Source organism: Salvelinus alpinus, chromosome 17 (assembly GCF_045679555.1).
Source record: "Salvelinus alpinus chromosome 17, SLU_Salpinus.1, whole genome shotgun sequence".
NCBI lineage: Eukaryota > Metazoa > Chordata > Actinopteri > Salmoniformes > Salmonidae > Salvelinus > Salvelinus alpinus.
In genome coordinates, this window is record NC_092102.1 from 32,962,487 (window position 1) to 32,982,598 (window position 20,112).

A 20,112-nucleotide genomic window follows, 5' to 3' on the forward strand; every position below is an offset into this window, starting at 1 on the left:
GGCATTTCATAGCCGATCATTAAGAGTATCTCTACCGCTCCTGCTGTCTCTAGAGAGTTGAAAACAGCAGGTCTGGGACAGGTAGCACATCCGGTGAACAGGTCAGGGTTCCATAGCCGCAGGCAGAACAGTTGAAACTGGAGCAGCAGCATGGCCAGGTGGACTGGGGACAGCAAGGAGTCATCATGCCAGGTAGTCCTGAGGCATGGTCCTAGGGCTCAGGTCCTCCGAGAGAGAGAAAGAAAGAGAGAGAGAGAGAGAGAATTAGAGAGAGCATACTTAAATTCACACAGGACACTGGATAAGACAGGAGAAGTCCTCCAGATAGAACAAACTGACCCTAGCCCCCCGACACATAAACCACTGCAGCATAAATACTGGAGGCTGAGACAGGAGGGGTCAGTAGACACTGTGGCCCCATCCAATGATACCCCCGGACAGGGCCAAACAGGGAGCATATAACCCCACCCACTTTGCCAAAGCACAGCCCCCACACCACTAGAGGGATATCTTCAACCACCAACTTACCATCCTGAGACAAGGCCGAGTATAGCCCACAAAGATCTCCGCCACGGTACAACCAAAGGGGGGGGCGCCAACCCAGACAGGAAGATCATGTCAGTGACTCAACCCACTCAAGTGACGTACCCCTCCTAGGGACGGCATGAAAGAGGAGACTCTCTCCCCCTGGCCATGCAGACAGAGACACATAGAGAGAACAAAGGATTTCACATGGTGAACTCCTAAATCCCCAAAATTAGTATTTGATACAAAATGTCCACTTGTGGGAAGGTGGGAATGGTCTGTGGACACTTAAGGGACAGTGATGTTGAGTGTGTTTCATTTGGTGACCTCATGAAGGACAGGAAACACACATTACTATATCTCTGAATATGTAAATTTCTCAATGATAGGGTTTGCATCTAATTCTTGTATAAAATGAATGAGTAAAGATGAAACTATTTGTGAAATGACATAATATGATGTTAAACCTTTACTGTGAAAGAATTGTATTCCCTTTAAAGTTTAACTAAGTCATTGGCCCACCCCAGTGAGCACAGACATGATCTGGCGTCATGGAACAGCCATTTTCTACTTTTCTACTGTACAAATAAAAAACCCTCCTGAGGAAATCCTCTTCAGACCACGCGTACCTCGATGGACACCGAGGGGGCACAGGTTGAGTTCAGACGACAAAAACCTCAGTATAAGCTAAGGTTGTAATGGTTGTTGAACCAAACTGCTACAGACCTATATCTATCCTACCCTGCCTTTCTAAGGTCTTCGAAACCCAAGTCAACAAACAGATTACCGACCATTTCGAATCCCACCATACCTTCTCCGCTATGCAATCTGGTTTCAGAGCTGGTCATGGGTGCACATCAGCCACGCTCAAGGTCCTAAACGATATCCTAACCGCCATCGATAAGAAACAATACTGTGCAGCCGTATTCATTGACCTGGCCAAGGCTTTCGACTCTGTCAATCACCACATCCTCATCGGCAGACTCGATAGCCTTGGTTTCTCAAAGGATTGCCTCGCCAGGTTCACCAACTACTTCTCTGATAGAGTTCAGTGTCTCAAATCGGAGGGCCTGTTGTCCGGGCCTCTGGCAGTCTCTATGGGGGTGCCACAGGGTTCAATTATTGGACCGACTCTCTTCTCTGTATACATCAATGATGTCGCTCTTGCTGCTGGTGAGTCTTTGATCCATCTCTACGCAGACGACACCATTCTGTATACTTCTGGCCCTTCTTTGGACACTGTGTTAACAACCCTCCAGACGAGCTTCAATGCCATACAACTCTCCTTCCGTGGCCTCCAATTGCTCTTAAATACAAGTAAAACTAAATGCATGCTCTTCAACCGATCGCTGCCTGCACCTGCCCGCCCGTCGAACATCACTACTCTGGACGGTTCTGACTTAGAATATGTGGACAACTACAAATACCTAGGTGTCTGGTTAGACTGTAAACTCTCCTTCCAGACTCACATCAAACATGTCCAATCCAAAGTTAAATCTAGAATTGGCTTCCTATTTCGCAACAAAGCATCCTTCACTCATGCTGCCAAACATACCCTTGTAAAACTGACCATCCTACCGATCCTCGACTTCGGCGATGTCATTTACAAAATAGCCTCCAATACCCTACTCAACACATTGGATGCAGTCTATCACAGTGCCATCCGTTTTGTCACCAAAGCCCCATATACTACCCACCACTGCGACCTGTACGCTCTCGTTGGCTGGCCCTCGCTTCATACTCATCGCCAAACCCACTGGCTCCAGGTCATCTACAAGACCCTGCTAGGTAAAGTCCCCCCTTATCTCAGCTCGCTGGTCACCATAGCAGCACCCACCTGTAGCACGCGGTCCAGCAGGTATATCTCTCTGGTCACCCCCAAAACCAATTCTTCCTTTGGCCGCCTCTCCTTGCAGTTCTCTGCTGCCAATGACTGGAACGAACTACAAAACTCTCTGAAACTGGAAACACTTATCTCCCTCACTAGCTTTAAGCACCAGCTGTCAGAGCAGCTCACAGATTACTGCACCTGTACATAGCCCATCTATAATTTAGCCCAAACAACTACCTCTCCCCCTACTGTATTTTTTTATTTTGCTCTTTTGCACCCCATTATTTCTATTTCTACTTTGCACATTCTTCCACTGCAAATCTACCATTCCAGTGTTTTACTTGCTATATTCTATTTACTTCGCCACCATGGCCTTTTTTTTGCCTTTACCTCCCTTATCTCACCTCATTTGCTCACATTGTATATAGACTTATTTTTCTACTGTATTATTGACTGTATGTTTGTTTTACTCCATGTGTAACTCTGTGTTGTTGTATGTGTCGAACTGCTTTGCTTTATCTTGGCCAGGTCGCAATTGTAAATGAGAACTTGTTTAATTCCTAACCATACCACGTGGAGCATTGGCTACACGGCGGGAAATGGTTCAACTCTATCGATCCCGACAAAATAAACTATCGATCCCGACTCTATCGAACGATTATCTATCCCCACAGAATAAGAGCAAATCTTAGATACTAATTACTAGTCTGCAGCTAGAAAATATGTCATCCAGGGATGCGAAGACCGACAACCGCCGAAACATCTATACTATAAGAACATTTCTGAAAGGTACTCTGAAGTATCCATTCTAACCACAAAAGACTGAACTTTCCAACAGAAGGAGGATTCCAACAGAGATCACGATGACACACTTGGCGTAAATATATATTCATTGCAATTATTCCCGAATGATTGAGCATTCATGTGCTAATCAACTGTGTAGTGACTCTTTTTGTCTTTCCCGCCCTTCTCAGTCCACCAAGCTGTCATATCGGCTTAGCCCACTAGGAAACCTCCCCTATCCTTTCCTTGTAACCATATCTACTGTTTGTTTGTTTATGCATTTCTGTGATTATTTAGTTAGTTAGTAAATAAATGATTAAGACAATTGATGTATGGATGATTCATAGTAAAGGCTGGGTTTGTGCAGACAACCAACAGTTTACAATGTTTGGAATGAGACTAACGTGAGGTAAAGAATAATTCATTAATTAGATGACTAATATTTGGAAAATTATAACTTTGTAATCTGAAGATTTTCCGTGGTGCCCCGACTTCCTAGTTAATTACATTTACATGATTAGTTTAATCACGTAATAATAATTACTGAGAATTGATTTGATAAAATAACAGTCTTCACTTTAATGATGCCAAAGACACGACAATCACATTTACATAACTACTCAGACCCTTTAATCAGTACTTTGTTGGAGCATCTTCGTCAGCGATTACAGCACGAGTCTTCGTGGGTATGACGCTACAAGCTTGGCACACCTTTTTTGGGGGAGGTTCTCCCATTCTTCTCTGCAGATCCTCCCAAGCTCTGTCAGATTGGGTGGGGAGCGTTTCTGCACAGCTTTTTTAAGATCTCTCTAGAGATGTTCGATCGGGTTCAAGTCTGGGCTCTGGCTTCTGTCTGGCCACTCTACCATAGAAGCCTGATTAGTGGAGTGCTGCAGAGATGGTTGTCCTTCTGGAAGGTTCTCCCATCACCACAGAGAAACTCTGGAGCTCTGTCGGGTGACCATCGGGTTCTTGGTCACCTCCCTGATTGCTCAGTTTGGCCGGGCAGCCAGCTCTAGGAAGAGTCTTGGTGGTTCCAAACTTCTTCCATTTAAGATGGATGGAGGCCACTGTGTTCTTGTGGACCTTCAATGCTGCAGAAATGTTTTGGTACCCTTCCCCAGATCTGTGCCTCAAAACAATCCTATCTCGGAGCTCTACGGACAATTCCTTCGACCTCATGGCTTGGTTTTTGCTCTGACATGCACTGTCAACTGTGGGACCTTATTTAGACAGGTGTGTGCCATTCCAATCAAGTTGTAGAAACATCTCAAGGATGATCAATGGGAACAAGATGCACCTGAGCTCAATTTTGAGTCTCATAGCAAAGGGTTTAAATACTTATGTAAGTAAGGTATTTCTGTTTTTATTTTTAATACATTCGCAAACATTTCTAAAACCCTGTTTTCGCTTTGTCATTACGGGGTATTGTGTGTAGATTGCTGAGGATTTTAATTTATTTAATCCATTTTAGAATAAAGCTGTAACGTAACAAAATGTGGAAAAAGTAAAGGGGTCTGAATACTTTCCGAAGGCACTATAGATTAGCCAAATAGTTTTACTTGAGCATAACCCCAAAACAAAGGACTTATTAGCCTACTCTGTTTATGATTTTGTTGTCATGGAGGTCTGATTGGCTCATTGCCTCAAGTTGAAAAATAAATGCTTTGAGCTTCCCGAAAAGTGCTATTTGCATGTGAAAAATGTATGCTATAGGCCTATTGTTTTCATTTTTGTTGGTGACACTTATATTTAGATCATTTGCAGCTGTCTATGTAAAGTGTGCGAGTTTGAGTATATCTACGTCGTCCTATATGGAGAAAAAAAATGTATCAGCACAAATTAAATTGATCAATAAAAGCCCCACTCATGGTCTACCTAAATTATACTTGTTTTTGACTGTATGGAACACAATACCACGGAGGAGTTTAGAAGGGAGCTCCTATACAGCTGTTGCAAGAGAGCATTTTTCACTGGCTGTGCACTGGTCGCAAAAACAATGATTGATAGGCATCTTAAACTTTTAAAATTCAACCGTTATTGGGTTAAAATATACATATACATTTGTGAACAGCCATCCACAACAACCACAATCTGTAAAGCCCAAATAGCTAAATGAGAGAGCAGCAGTGTGATTCACATCAATGCGCTATGTAGATATCAATAATAAGTGACATCCGTATCACCTGTAGGCTACACCACTGCTGTCGTCCTTACCTCCAAGCCTTTATTCAAGTTGGATAATCTTTGGATGCCAACAGCAGTCGCGACATTGGATGACATAGCTTGGACTTTAGCCTATAAAAGCCTATTCCTGCTTTAGAAAATATGATATCATACACTGCAGTTGAGGAACAATGGGAAAGTAAATCTGCTTTAAAACTTGATCAACTTGTAACCCCACTTTTGAGAAAATGGCCCGTGAATGTTTTGGTAAACCTACTGGAGAGCTCTTCTTTGTCTACACCTATTCAGCATCATTCACACCCATCTCTTTAAGGATTTGCTTGTGAGGCCATGTGCTAAACAGAGTGAGTAAGGTAGTGTAATAAACAACCAAAGATTTCAAGACTAAAAAGTAGTAGGATACAGAAGGTGTAAATGGCAGAGTGAAATGGTTACTTACATTTTGTTTAGACGTGTAGCTAGCTAGCTAGCTAGCTAAAGAATGAACCATAATCCCAAACCATACTACCATGCACTATGCATGAATCTGCAGGTAGCTAAAGCTAACCAACTAATTTCAATGTTAGTTAGCTATAACTAGCAATGTAAATGGCTTTGTGAGATACAAATAATATTACTACACAGATCATACACATAACATTGGCTAGCAAGCCAGCCAGCTAACGTTAGCTAGCTAGCTAACAGTATGCTTTAACTTGCAATGAAAGCGACTTTCTGACAAAATTTGAAATGTAGATGGATTAACACTTCTCCCTCACTGTCATGAAGGCCATGGTTGCCCTTAGTTTGCAGATGTAATCCGGAGACTGTTGATTGCTGTTTCCTCCCCATCGCTGTCATCAGGTTCAATGAAAATGTTTTTACCTAAATCAGGGATTTCCTCGTCTATTAATTTTCAAAGTCAGAGAGAGTCAGCATGGCACGATCGTCCTCCAGAAACTAGTCCATCACAACTTTTCCCCACTGATCTTTGTCGATAGCACCTGTTAAATTCAGGGCAGCAATGTTGAGAGTAGTAGCAACAGTTTTGCAGTTCTTAATGATATCTTTCAAAAAAGCTGTGGTAGCAAGGATTATCTACACATATTGAGCAGCTCATGTTATAGACAGAAGCAAGCTACATGGCAGACCAATCAAACTTGTCATTGTCGTTATGAAAAAGTATAAACACAAAAATGACAGGCTGCCTGACATCAACAGCCTGGGGGACCAAAATAGCATAACTGGTGCATTTTAACACCAACAAACCCATATTTTTCTGTAAATGTAGCTAGCTAGACTCTTTTACCCGTATACATGGATGAACGCTTCTCCCTTTCTGTCACGGATGCCTTAGTTTGTAGATATAATCCATACAAGTGTTTCATACAACAGCCTTCTGTGTTCTATTTTAGACTCCTTCCACATTTGTAATCAAACACCTGAATTTTCTCCATCTATCATACTCTGCTTCCACCGGGCGTTCCACTGATTTCAAAACTCGGTCCTCCAGAAAGTGGAGAGCATTAGCAACACTTGTGCAGTTCTTCGTGGTATCTTTCAAAAAAGCCACTTTAGAAAGGATGACCTACTGTACACATACTAAGCAGCTCATGTTATAGACAGAAGCATGCTACATGGCAGTCCAATCCGAACCCATCTCTCGGCATGTGCAGCCCAACCATTATCTCAGCCAAACATGGCTAGCGGGAAGGTTTTTCCATGGCTAAACCAACTAGACTCGTAATTTAACAATTGTATTCGTATTTACAGATGGCATACAAGTTTGCTATTAAGGCACATGAAAGTTTACATGTTCCCGAAGGCATTTCTGCCCCGCAAAAAATGCCTCTCCTGTGAAGTGGTGACTTGTGACATACGCCTAGCTTCCTGGAACAGGTCACAATTATACCCAGCTCAGGGCTCCAGCTATGTATTTGGTTTGCTAACTTGCTAGCTAAGTGACTAGATGTCAAGATCAAGCTTCTTGGTTCCAGCAGAGACATTCAATACCCTCCTTCATCAAGATCCCTGTTGACTAAATAGTTTTGTTTGTCAAATAAAAATAATACCTAGTAATACCAAATACCCCGGGATGGTACAGAAATGGTGTCACGGTATGACAATCTGGATACCGCCCAACCCTAGTGAGTGTCGTGTGAGTGTGAGAGTGTGAGAGTGTGAGAGGGTGAGTGTGAGTGTGAGTGTGAGCGTGAGTGTGAGAGGGTGAGTGTGAGTGTGAGAGTGAGAGAGAGAGAGAGAGAGAGAGAGAGAGAGAGAGAGAGAGAGAGAGAGAGAGAGAGACCTATCAAACATACACAAACATACACAGTGAAGTATAGAGAGAAGGAAGAGAATGAGAGGCAGAGGAAAGCATGGTTGGTCACAGAAAAGACTGAAGGAGGAAGAAAAGATGATGAGAGACATTGAAAAAGAAAATAAAGTAATGGAGGAATGAGTGATAATATAGTGATACAGAGAGGTAACAATATGGCAGACACACAAGGAAGGGAAGGAGGCAGGGAGGGAGGGAAGGAGGGAGGGAGGGATGGAGGGATAGAAAATAAGAGGTAAATTGATGGAGACAAAGGAAAACATTTTAGCTGAACCGCTGCTTGCTGTTCCAGCTCTGTCTTATCTGGAGACTGCTTATCTAACCTGACTCATTCCCAATGTTGGGTTAGAGCTAACACACACACACACACACACACACACACACACACACACACACACACACACACACACACACACACACACACACACACACACACACACACACACACACACACACACACACACACACACACACACACACACACACACACACACACTGTAAATAAGATCACACTGAAATACACACAACGTTTTCTCTTTCTTTTGCACAAACACACAAACACACAATATCTCTGTTGAAGCACACAAATGTATGTACGCCAGAAAGTTTCCTCCATCACTCCCATAGAGAACAGATAAAAAAGCCCTTACCCTTGCAGAAATCTGAGTGCATAAAACATCAACATAAATACTTAACAGACCAGGAGGGAGAGAGAGAGAGAAAAAGTGGTACTGCCGTTGCTGTTACTAGCCCAGTTTTCAGAGTTAGGCTAGAGTCCCATAAGGTCTCTGTCTGCCTCTCCTCAAGAGAGACTTGCTTAAAGCGGGGTTTCTCTAAGAAGCCAGATGTCTAAGTGTGCCCCCTCTCACCCCTCTTTCATCTATCGCTTTCTCCCCTGACTCCTCTCTCCTACAACACACATGCCTTTCAACACTTTCCCTTCTTCCTCAATCTTCATACTGCTCTTCTTATCCTTAGCTCTCGCTTTCCTTCTTGATTGTTTTTACCTGTAGACTTCTCAGATACAAGCCTCTGGGTCTTTTCTCTTTCCCTTTGTTTCCTCCTGGTCTATGAAGTGTAGACTCAGTGACAGCAGCTCTGTAGCGTTAGTACATTACAGTACAGTGCAGTGTAGTGCGTAATGGTGAAGTGGTTTAGAGGTTCCGAGGTGCTCTACATAATTATTGACTTGTTAAGGTAGTGGGCCTGGTGTAAACACTGTAGATCACCACTGATGGGGCTGGCAGGCTAGCTAGTGCTCCTAGACAACATGTTAAGAAAATAAAGAGGAAGCATGTGTGTTTATGTGGGAGGGTGTGTGTGTGTGCATGTATGCATGTGTATGTGCACGCTTGTGTGTCCATGTGGATGTCACTGTGTGTGTGTGTGTGTCAGTGCATGTGAATGTGTGTGTGGTCGGTCGGTCGGTCGGTCCGTCGGTCCGTCGGTCCGTCGGTCGGTCCGTCGCCCATTAACAGCAGTCTGGTACAGGTGGAAGAGAGGGAAGGACACAAAAACAAACACTTTTCACAAAAACACATGTACATACCGTTATAATCAAATCTCTTTGAATATTTCAGCGTTCTAAGGGTTGGTTGCAGCACCATGGACAGCTCAGCAGAGTGGCACAGCTGTTGTGGTTTCCCTTGGTCCTATACAAACTACATGACCAAAAGTCTGCAGACAACTGCTCGTAAAACATCTCATTCCATGATAATGGTCCATTTTAAGTCAAAAGGAATATATATGATTTAGTATATGTAAAGATAACATTAAATTAAGAATAGTCTGATGGTGCCTCCCAAGTGGCGCAGCGGTCTAGGCACTGCATCTCAGTGTTGCGGCATCACTACAGCCTGGGGTTTGATCCCAAGCTGTGTCACAACCAGCCGGGACCGGGAGTCCCATTGGGTGGCGCACAATTGGCCCAGTGTCGTCCAGGTTAGGTTGAGTGTTCACCCATGACTGCGTGGCCACGCACGCCTCCAACTCAATCATCAAATTTGCAAGCGACACAACAGTTGTAGGCCTGATTACCAACAATAACGAGACAGCCTACAGGGAGGAGTTGAGGGCTCTGGAGGAGTGGTGCAAGGAAAATAACCTCTCCCTCAACGTCAACAAAACAAAGGATTTGGACTTGATAGTGGACTTCACCAGACAACAGAGAGCGCACGCCCCTATCCATATCAACGGGATCGCAGTGGAGAAGGTGAAAGCTTCAAGTTCCTCGGCGTACACATCCATGACAATCAGAAATGGTCCACCCACACAGACAGTGTGGTGAAGAAGGTGAAACAGCACCTCTTCAACCTCAGGCGGCTGAAGAAATTAGGATTGGCCCCTAAGACCCTCACAAACTTTTACATATGTACAATTTAGATGTATCACAGCCCGGTACGGCAACTGCACCACCGCAACCTGTTCACTACGCTATCAGAAGGCGAGGTCAGTACAGGTGCATCAAAGCTGGGACCAAAAGACTGAACAACAGCTTTTATATCAAGGCCATCAGATTGTTAAATAGCCATCACTCACAACTGCGACCTGGCTGCTGCCCTATGTACATAGACATGGAATCACTGGTCACTTTAAATGGAACTGGTCACTTTAAAGTGACACACAGCCCCAGACCATGACGGACCCTCCATCTCCAAATCGATCCTGCTCCAGAGTACAGGCCTCGGTGTAACGCTCATTTCTTTGACGATAAATGCGAATCCGACCATCACCCCTGGTGAGACAAATCCGCGACTCGTCAGTGAAGAGCACTTTTTGCCAGTCCTATCTGGTCCAGCAACGGTGGGTTTGTGCCTATAGGCGACATTGTTGCCGGTGATGTCTGGTGAGGACCTGCCTTACAACAAGCCTACAAGCCCTCAGTCCAGCTTCTCTCAACCTATTGCGGACAGTCTGAGCACTGAAGGAGGGATTGTGCGTTCCTGGTGTAACTCGGGCCGTTGATGTTGCCATCTTGTACCTGTCCCGCAGGTGTGATGTTCAGATGTACCGATTCTGTGCAGGTATTGTTACACGTGGTCTGTCACTGCGAGGACGATCAGCTTTCCGTCCTGTCTCCCTGTAGCGCTGTCTTAGGCGTCTCACAGTACGGATATTGCAATTTATTGCCCTGGCCACATCTGCAGTCCTCATGCCTCTTGCAGCATGCCTAAGACACGTTCACGTAGATGGGCATCTTTCTTTTGGTGTTTTTCAGAGTCAGTAGAAAGGCCTCTTTAGTGTCCTAAGTTTTCATAACTGTGACCTTAATTGCACACCGTCTGTAAGCGGTTAGTGTCTTAGCGACCGTTCCACAGGTGCATGTTCATTAATTGTTTATGATTCTTCAGGATAGGGTCTATTTTTCTCAATTTCCGCCTGACTGACGTGCCCAAAGTAAACTGCCTGTTGCTCAGGCCCTGAAGCCAGGATATGCATATAATTGGTACCATTGGAAAACACTTGAGTTTGTAGAAATGTTAAAATAATGTAAGAGAGTATAACACAATAGATATGGTAGGAGAAAATCCAAATAAAAACTAACCAGAAATCTTTTTTTTTTGAGAGCACATGCTCTTCCAGTGGAATGTTTTGGTAAAAAATGTAATCTAGCTCCCAGTATGCAATTCCTATGGCTTCCACTGGATGTCAGTAGTCTTTGTTCAAGGTTTCAGGCTTGTTTCTTCCCAAACGAGGAAGAATAACGAGTTTTGATACAGGGACACAGACTTAGAAATCAGTGTATGCGCACGCGATGAAGAGGACACGCACCTGCTAATATCATTTTCCTATTGAACATACTTCTTTCCGTATTAAATTTTATAGTTTAATTACCCTAAAATGTATCTGAGTATTAAATAGAAACGTATTTTGACTTGTTTTAACGGTTTAGAAGTAGCTTTTTGGATTCCTTTCTCTGCATGTTGAATGAGTGGATTACTCAAATCGATGGCGCCAACTAAACTGAATTTTTGGGATATAAAGAAGGATTTTATTGTCACGGCCGTTGGAAAAAGAGTACCAAGGTGCAGCGTGTGTGAGCGTACATTTTATTTATTAAATCAAAATGATGCCGAACAAAACAATAAACATTACAAAAACAAATCGTGAAGCTCAAAGGCTATGTGCCCTAAACAAAGTCAACTTCCCACAAACACAGGTGGAAAAAAGAGCTACCTAAGTATGGTTCCCAATCAGAGACAACGATAGACAGCTGTCCCTGATTGAGAACCATACCCGGCCAAAACATAGAAATAGAAAATGATAGAAACACAAAACATAGAATGCCCACCCCAACTCACGCCCTGACCAAACCAAAATAGAGACATAAGGTCAGGGCGTGACATTTATCTAATAAAACGACACGACATGTTGTAGCTGGGACCCTTTGGATGACAAATCAGAGGAAGATTTTCAAAAAGCAAATTAATATTTAATCGCTATTTGTGAATTTATGAAACCTTTGCCGGTGGAAAAATATTTTGACCTAGCCTTAGGTCCATTGAACAAGCATGGGGAACAGTGTTTAAACCCTTTACAATGAAGATCTGTGAAGTTATTTGGATTTTTACGAATTATCTTTGAAAGACAGGGTCCTGAAAAAGGGACGTTTATTTTTTTGCTTAGTTTATTTATATATATTTCTTAATTCCATTCCATTCTTTTACTTTTAGATTTGTATGTATATTTGTGAATTGTTAGATACTACTGCACTGTTGGAGCTAGGAACACAAGCATTTTGCTACACCCGCAATAACATCTGCCAAATATGTGTATGTGACCAATAACATTTTATTTGAATTCATTTACTTGTAGCCTACTTCTTAGCTGAAATACCTGTGAAAAGGACCTGATCACGTGACGGGCATTGGCTACATCTGAGAGAGCCATGTGAGTGAGAGGTGCTTCGGAGCACCGCAGACGGGAGAAGGGAATTATAATTCGCTTTTTATATTCAACCCAAGGGCACAACGGCCACTTTGGCTACAAAAGGCATGGATTTTTTTTAGGGTGCATTATGGCCACACAAGGGGGATGCTGCCGGGAAATTTGAGGCCTGGTGAGAATATTATCAAGTGCTCGTCAAATTGTGAATTAGAGACTGATAAAATGTGGGAAGTTTGGAACTTTTTTCAAATCATCATTGGAGTTCCATCATGCAGCCTTAGAATGTATTAAACAGCAAAACATATAGCCCAACGTTTGTATCACAAATAAAGTTGCATAAATAACTCTAAATTAAGCATATAAGGAGGATCAGTTTTGTTGTTAACCGCTCAACACAGAATAGCCACATGTGTGCACTTCCTTTGAAAACGTTTGAAGAAAATAGCCTTTCTATTTTATTAAGCTGTGTTCAATTGTGTTCTTCATTATATCAAATAATTAAAAAGATTGCCACAGAATTCTAAGCAAATCTTGTCTGCTAAATTAACTAGTGTAGCCATATCAGGGCCTAACATAAGAACAACTCAGAGTATGCTATTCTGTCCATCCGAAATAGACAACATTTTCTTCATATCATATTTCTTTAGACCTGTCTAAATATATCATGGATTTATTGTGATGGTGTAGGCTATATTACATGGATTTATTAGACCTTTTAAAATGTAGAGGTTCCAAAGGGCTTGTAGGCTATGTGTGGAAGCCAGGAGATGCTAAACGTGTTTATGCTAATTAACGGTCAATTACCGTGAGACCGGCAGTAATTTGCTTGACAATTACCAGCTGACGAAATGTCATCACCGGCACAGCCCTACACACAGCTCCAAGAACAATTTCACCACAGTGTTTCTTTTCAAGGTGCCTTGGCTCCCATTAAGGTGAGTGATGGGGCCCGGGGTAGGGGCTAAGGTACAGGTGTAAGGTGTAGAGTAGGAAGAACAGGGGAGTGGACAGCCAGGGGAGGGGATATAAACGAATCCCTTTGCTTCTAATTACGTCAGACAGACTGACTGACCAGCCCACACTGGAAAAGCTGTCACCAGGCTCAAGGTTTGTTGCTGAGGAGAGAACCATGGATGTAGAGGCAACCTAACGTGTGTGAGAGAGAGACAAAATGTCTGGTGTGTAAAATTGATTATTGTTTCTGCACAACCTAAAGAAAATGATACATTGACCTCCTTGTACTCATTATGCAGTTGTGTATACATTGAGTACACAAAACATTAGGAACAACTTCCCAATATTGAGTTGCACCATCCCCTATTGCCCTAAGAACCGCCTCAATTCGTCGGGACATGGACTCTACAAGGTGTCCAGCGTTCCACAGGGATGCTGGCCGATGTTGACTCCAATGCTTCCTACAGTTGCGTCAAGTTAGCTGGATTTCCTTTGGGTGGTGGACCATTCTTGATACACACAGGAAACCCAGCAGCGTTGCAGTTCTTGTCACACTCAAACTGGTTTGCCTGGCACCTACTACCATACCCCATTCAAAGGCAATTACATCTTTTGGCTTGCTCATTCACCCTGTGAATGGCACACATACACAATTAATGTGTCAATTGTCTCAAGGCATAAAATTCATTATTTAACCTGTCTCTTCAACTTCCTCTACACTGATTGAAGAGGATTTAACAAGTGACATCAATAAGGGATCATAGATTTCACCTGGATTCACCTGGTCAGTCTATGTCATGGAAAGAGTCCCTAATGTTTTGTACACTCTGTGTATTTGACCATTGAGTGCTTTGTTTGACTCTGTGTATGTTTGATCACTGGTTGCTCTGCTTAACTGTTTATATTCTTCTCTCTGCGTGTTTGTCTTGTAGAAAGTGTCCCAGTACAGCATCATCGTCCAGGCCACGGACATGGAGGGCAACCTAAACTTTGGCCTGTCCAACACGGCCACCGCCATCATCTCTGTGACAGATATCAATGACAACCCACCCGAGCTCACCTCCAGAACTGTGAGTGGAGGGAGGGGAACATGGAGGGGGAGGGAAAGGGGAGGGGGAAGATGGGGAAGGTATGGGAGATGGAGGAGTGGAAGTCAGGGAGAAGGATAGAAGATGAGGGGATGAGGAGAGCGGGAGAGGGGAAGGGGTGAAACACAGCCCTTGCATCATCTCAAAAAAAGCACACACACCTGACCTGAGTGAAATAAATGTCCAATCTTCAGCTTTCATCACCCAGAAAATAATAGCAAGTAGACCTACTTATGATAATAGTGGTGATAATGGTTATGAGGATGATCCTTAATGTATATAAAAGAAAAGGTCATTCCTGGAGGCACAGGACCAAATCAAAGTAAAGAATGAAGTGTGTGATCAAACGGCATGGAGACTAGCACACATTGCTGCCAACGTATCCATACATCTTCTGCTTACCCGGGGAATGTTGATTGTTATAGTTCCCCCAGCAGTGATGAGTACCTCTTAACCAAGCCTGGTCTCAAAAAGTGCATGCACACGCACACATCAAAGAGACAGACAGACACACACACAGTCATACCCTGGAGGCACTATGCTGTAAGACATAGTAAATGTGTGGAGGGTGAGTGGAGGGATGCAGGGATAGGGGAGGTGGGGCGGGGCGATGACGGGTGGAGGTGGGAGGTGGGGGGAGGCAGGGAGTAGAAGCAGTATTCCTGATAGTTGGGAACTGAGAAAACTCCAAAAGTTATTTGTTGTCCAGATGGCTGGAATGGGTATGATGGCTAAAAGAGTAAGGGAGGGTTAGCTGAGAGGAAACAGCAAGGGGATTTTTTGGCACTAATTTCTACAGCGAGGTGCTTGACACAATGGTGTATAGGGAGAAATGATTCTGTGTTATTTTGTTGGAGTGTGTGAGGGTGTGTATAGCAGAGGAGAGGTATACTTCAGACCTTTTAAGTTATTTATGTGTAAGCAATTAAGAAGATAACTCATCTTATGGTTGTAAGCAAAGATATGTCAGGACATGAGCTGAATTGGAATCTGGGTCCCGGGTATGTGTGACAGGTACTACACAGTGCAGGTGGCAGGTGGTAATAGTTTGTATGAGTTAACTTATATGCCTTATGTGGCAAACACAATGAAATATCCCTCTCACACCCCATCAGCTAGAGAAGGTGAGGTGAGAAAGAAAGAAAGAGCGAGAGAGAGAGACGCTTTAGCGTTGATCTGAGATTGTTGTAAAATTTGGGGACAGGCCCTTGAGCGTGTTTAGTCGTGTGTGTGTGTCTCATTAACCCTGTGTCAGTCATTAAGGCGTGCTGAGCCCTCCGGTGGCCCAGGGGGTGATCTGAGCTGATTGATTCAGCTGTTTATCAGCACTCCAGTGCAACAGGAAACAGCTTATTCAGGTAGAGAGCTTCACGGTACAATCATTAGGAGAGCACTGAGAGGTGAGGAAGAAGGGGAGGAACGAAGGACATTTAGCAAGAGAGAGGGAGATAGGGAGAGAGCAGGGAAGACAGGGATATAAGAAAGGTAAGAGACAGAAGTGAGAGGAAAGAAAGGGACATCAGAAAGATGACCTAACAGTTTAGATTATGATGCTTCACACATACAGTGTCTTCAGAAAGTGCTGTATTCTCACCCCTTGACTTTTTCCACATTTTGTTGTGTTACAAAGTGGGATTAAAATGGATTTAATTAAAACATTTTGTCAACGATCTACACAAACTTCACTGTATAGTTAAAGTGGAAAAAATTAGAACAATTGTAAAACAGTTATAAAAATGAAACACTAAAATATCAATACATGTAAGAATCACCTTTGGTGAAGTCTTTCTGGGTAAGTCTCTAAGAGCTTTGCACACATGGATTGTACAATATTTGCACCTTATTATTTTTGTACTTCTTCAAGCTCTGTCAAGTTGGTTGTTGATCATTACTAGACAGTATTTTCAAGTCTTTCTGTAGATTTTTAAGCCAATTTAAGTCAAAACTGTAACTAGGCCACTCAGGATCATTCAATGTCATCTTGGTAAGCAACTCCAGTGCAATGATTTTTGGCCTGTTGTTTTAGGTTATTGTCCTGTTGAAAGGTGAATTTGTCTCTCAGTGTCTGGTGGAAAGCAGACTGAACCAGGTTTTCCCCTAGGATTTTGCCTGTGCTTAGCTCTAGTCTTTTTATCATAAAAAACTCCCTAGTCCTTGCCAATGACAAGCATTCCCATAACATAATGAAGCTACCACCATGCTTTAAAATATGAAGAGTGGTACTCAGTGATGTGTTGTGTTTGCCTCAAACATAACACTTTGTATTCAGGACATAAAGTACATTTCTTTGACACATTTCTTGCAGTTTTACTTTAGTGCCTTATTGCAAACAGGATGCATGTTTTGGAATATTTGTATTCTAGTATTGTGGAGTAACTACAGTACATTGTTGATCCATCCTAAGTTTTCTCCTGTCACAGTCATTAAACTCTGTAACTGTTTTCAAGTTACAATTGGCCTCATGGTGAAATCCTTCTGAGTTAGCAACTGAGTTAGGAAGGATGCCTGTATCTTTGTAGTGACTTGATACAGCATCCAAAGTGTAATTAATAACTTCACCATGCTCAAAGGGATATTCAATGTCTTCCTTTTTTATTTATACCCATCTGGTGGTGGGTTAAAGGAGAAGTGAGTGAAGAGAGCGTGGTAGGTAAGAAGCGACTAAGGAGCTACAGTATTAGATATGATGTACTATTCTAGCTATACCATGTCCATTCGGAGAACATACACACACAGTCAGGCCCATTTTAAATCAGACCCTTCTTTACTGCATTAGGATTCTACAGTTGTGGTAGCGTATTGATGATAGTAGTTTGAAACGGATGGAGTCTCATCCACTGTATTTGTGTGGGTTAAAGTGCATTTCAATCACCCAGCACAGATGGGGGTAGCTAAATAAATGTTCTGGCTGATATTGATGATGATTGGCCCTGTTATTTTGCAAAGTAAAGGTCTTGGAGCCACGATGAGCAGAGCACTTTTTACAAGCTCCCTCTATAAATCATTCAGTTCACCAGTAGGCTACATAAAATCAATTTTGTCGACAACGCAGGCCATTATGCAAATATTTAGGGTTTGCAGTAAATCTATCAAAGCGTCCCAGAAATAGAACGTTTGGGGAATTTCTCTTTAATGTTTGAGATTAATATTTCATCAGGCCTATCAGAGGCTGGCCTATTTTTCAAGGTGGGCAGACAGGCAGTGGGTGGGGTTTGTGTGTGTTTCAAAGTGGATGTGTTTGTCTGTTTGTGTGATTATCTGTAATAGAGTATTGCTGTGTTCGAATACTCATACTAACCGCACTGATCATACTATTTGTGACGTAAATTGAGTATGTAGTATGCTTATTGGTCATAGTATGGATATAGTTAGTATGCCAAAAGTTCCCGGATGTCGAACTACATTCGCCCAAAATAAGAAGTATACAAGCAGTGGACACTATTCTGTGCTTTAAGGGCCCATAATGCAATTCTTCAGAAAATGGGAGTGGCTTCACAACGTTTTCAGATTTTAAGAAAATGGTGGAAAATATGCTGCCAAAGTCCAATGAGAGCAGATACAAATTCATTGCTTTAACTAATTATGACAAACGTTAAGAAAATGTTGAGCAATGTAATAAAGTAATGACTTTTCAAATAAGTTACGTTATACGTTATGTTGGGTGACAATTTGTTAGCTACGCTATCCTTACGAACCGCATAGCATATCATTACAGCAGTATGTAGTTGGCTACTAATACATTGAACTTGCCAGTATATTAACTATATGCTATCTAACTAACTACCCAACGTTTATTGAGTTGGTTATTCACGTCCTTCTTAGCATGGCTAAGTGGGATGGTCATTGTGCATTCTCAATGGACATTGATGTCTAGCTAGTAATGTGTTACTAGTAAGCTAGTAATGTGTTATGCTAACAAGCTAGCCAGAAGTTGCATAGCAACAGCATCAACTTCCGGGAGACAGGTGAAGCGCTAGTACCATCAACTGAAAGGATACCGTTCGTTTACAGTATACTAAAATGAACTTATAGTATGTAGTATATACTCATTAATAAGTATGTGGTATACAGTACGTTAGTATGGGTGTTCAAACACAGCTTATGTGTGTGTGTGTTGGTGTGTAGTTTTTTCCTGTGTGTTTTAGAAAAAAGTAGATGTCTTTGTGTCCGTGCATGCATGTGTGTGTACCCCATGCTCAGTAGTGAGGAATAACACCAGCCAGTAGGAACACCAGCTTTGCCTGCATCTTGTTCTCCTGCCTCATCCTTACATCACCTGGGCCCCATGATGAAGCTCCCTGTCACCGCCCTCTCTCCCTCTGCCTCTCCCCGCCGCCCCCTACACCTCCCCCTACCTCTCCCTACACCTCCCCCTACTTCTCCCTACACCTCCCCCTGCCTCTCCCTACTCCTCCCCCAGCCTCTCCCTACTCCTCCCCCAGCCTCCCCCTACACCTCCCCCAGCCTCCCCTACAACTCCCCCAGCCTCCCCTACACCTCCCCCAGCCTCCCCTACACTTCCCCCTGCCTCCCATACACCTTCCCCTGCCTCCCCTACTCCTCCCCCTACACCTCCCCTGACTCCCCCTACATCTCCCCCTACCTCCCCTACACCTCCCCCTGCCTCCACCTACAACTCCCCCAGCCTCCCCTACACCTCCCCCTACACCTCCCCCAGCCTCCCCTACAACTCCCCCATCCTCCCCTACACCTCCCCCAGCCTCCCCCAGCCTCCCCTACACTTCCCCCTGCCTCCCATACACCTTCCCCTGCCTCCCCTACACCTCCCCCTACTTCTCCCTACACCTCCCCCTGCCTCTCCCTACTCCTCCCCCAGCCTCTCCCTACTCCTCCCCCAGCCTCCCCCTACACCTCCCCCAGCCTCCCCTACAACTCCCCCAGCCTCCCCTACACCTCCCCCAGCCTCCCCTACACTTCCCCCTGCCTCCCATACACCTTCCCCTGCCTCCCCTACTCCTCCCCCTACACCTCCCCTGCCTCCCCCTACATCTCCCCCTACCTCCCCTACACCTCCCCCTGCCTCCACCTACAACTCCCTCAGCCTCCCCTACACCTCCCCCTACATCTCCCCCTGCCTCCCCTACACCTCCCCCTGCCTCCCTTACACCTCCCCCTGCCTCCACTACACCTCCCCCTGCCTCTCCTACACCTCCCCCTGCCTCCCCTATACCTCCCCCTGCCTCCCATACACCTCCCCCTGCCTCCCGTACACCCCCCTGCCTTAGTGTGGTTATATGTGGTCCCTACATGTCCCTATTACAGAGATACATTTTCTCAAATTAGTATGGGGTATACCCTGGCCTAGCCGATAGCAGCGGCAAAGCAGACTTAGTTAAGAGTGTACACACACGCTGCCTCTTTATCCAATCCTAGCAGACCAACAGGACCACTCCTCTGTTTCCTTAAGAATGTCATTGGTTCTCTATAGACAACCCTCTTGCAACAGCTCCCTAATCTGCCTGTGTCTGTGTGCTGGGTCTCTGTGTGTCTCTGTGTCTCTTTGTGTCTCTGTGAGGGCATGG

At 43.9% G+C, this 20,112-nt stretch overlaps 1 protein-coding gene across 1 annotated transcript in view; it reads left to right on the forward strand.

The window, feature by feature from the left end:
- The window catches only part of LOC139542785 (cadherin-4-like), a 537,007-nt gene that overhangs the window by 465,764 nt on the left and 51,131 nt on the right, over positions 1-20,112 (forward strand). Inside the window, exon 9 of the mRNA XM_071348612.1 lies at positions 14,414-14,551. Coding sequence (XP_071204713.1) covers positions 14,414-14,551 — 138 coding nt within the window. The remainder of the gene's footprint in view (positions 1-14,413; positions 14,552-20,112) is intronic.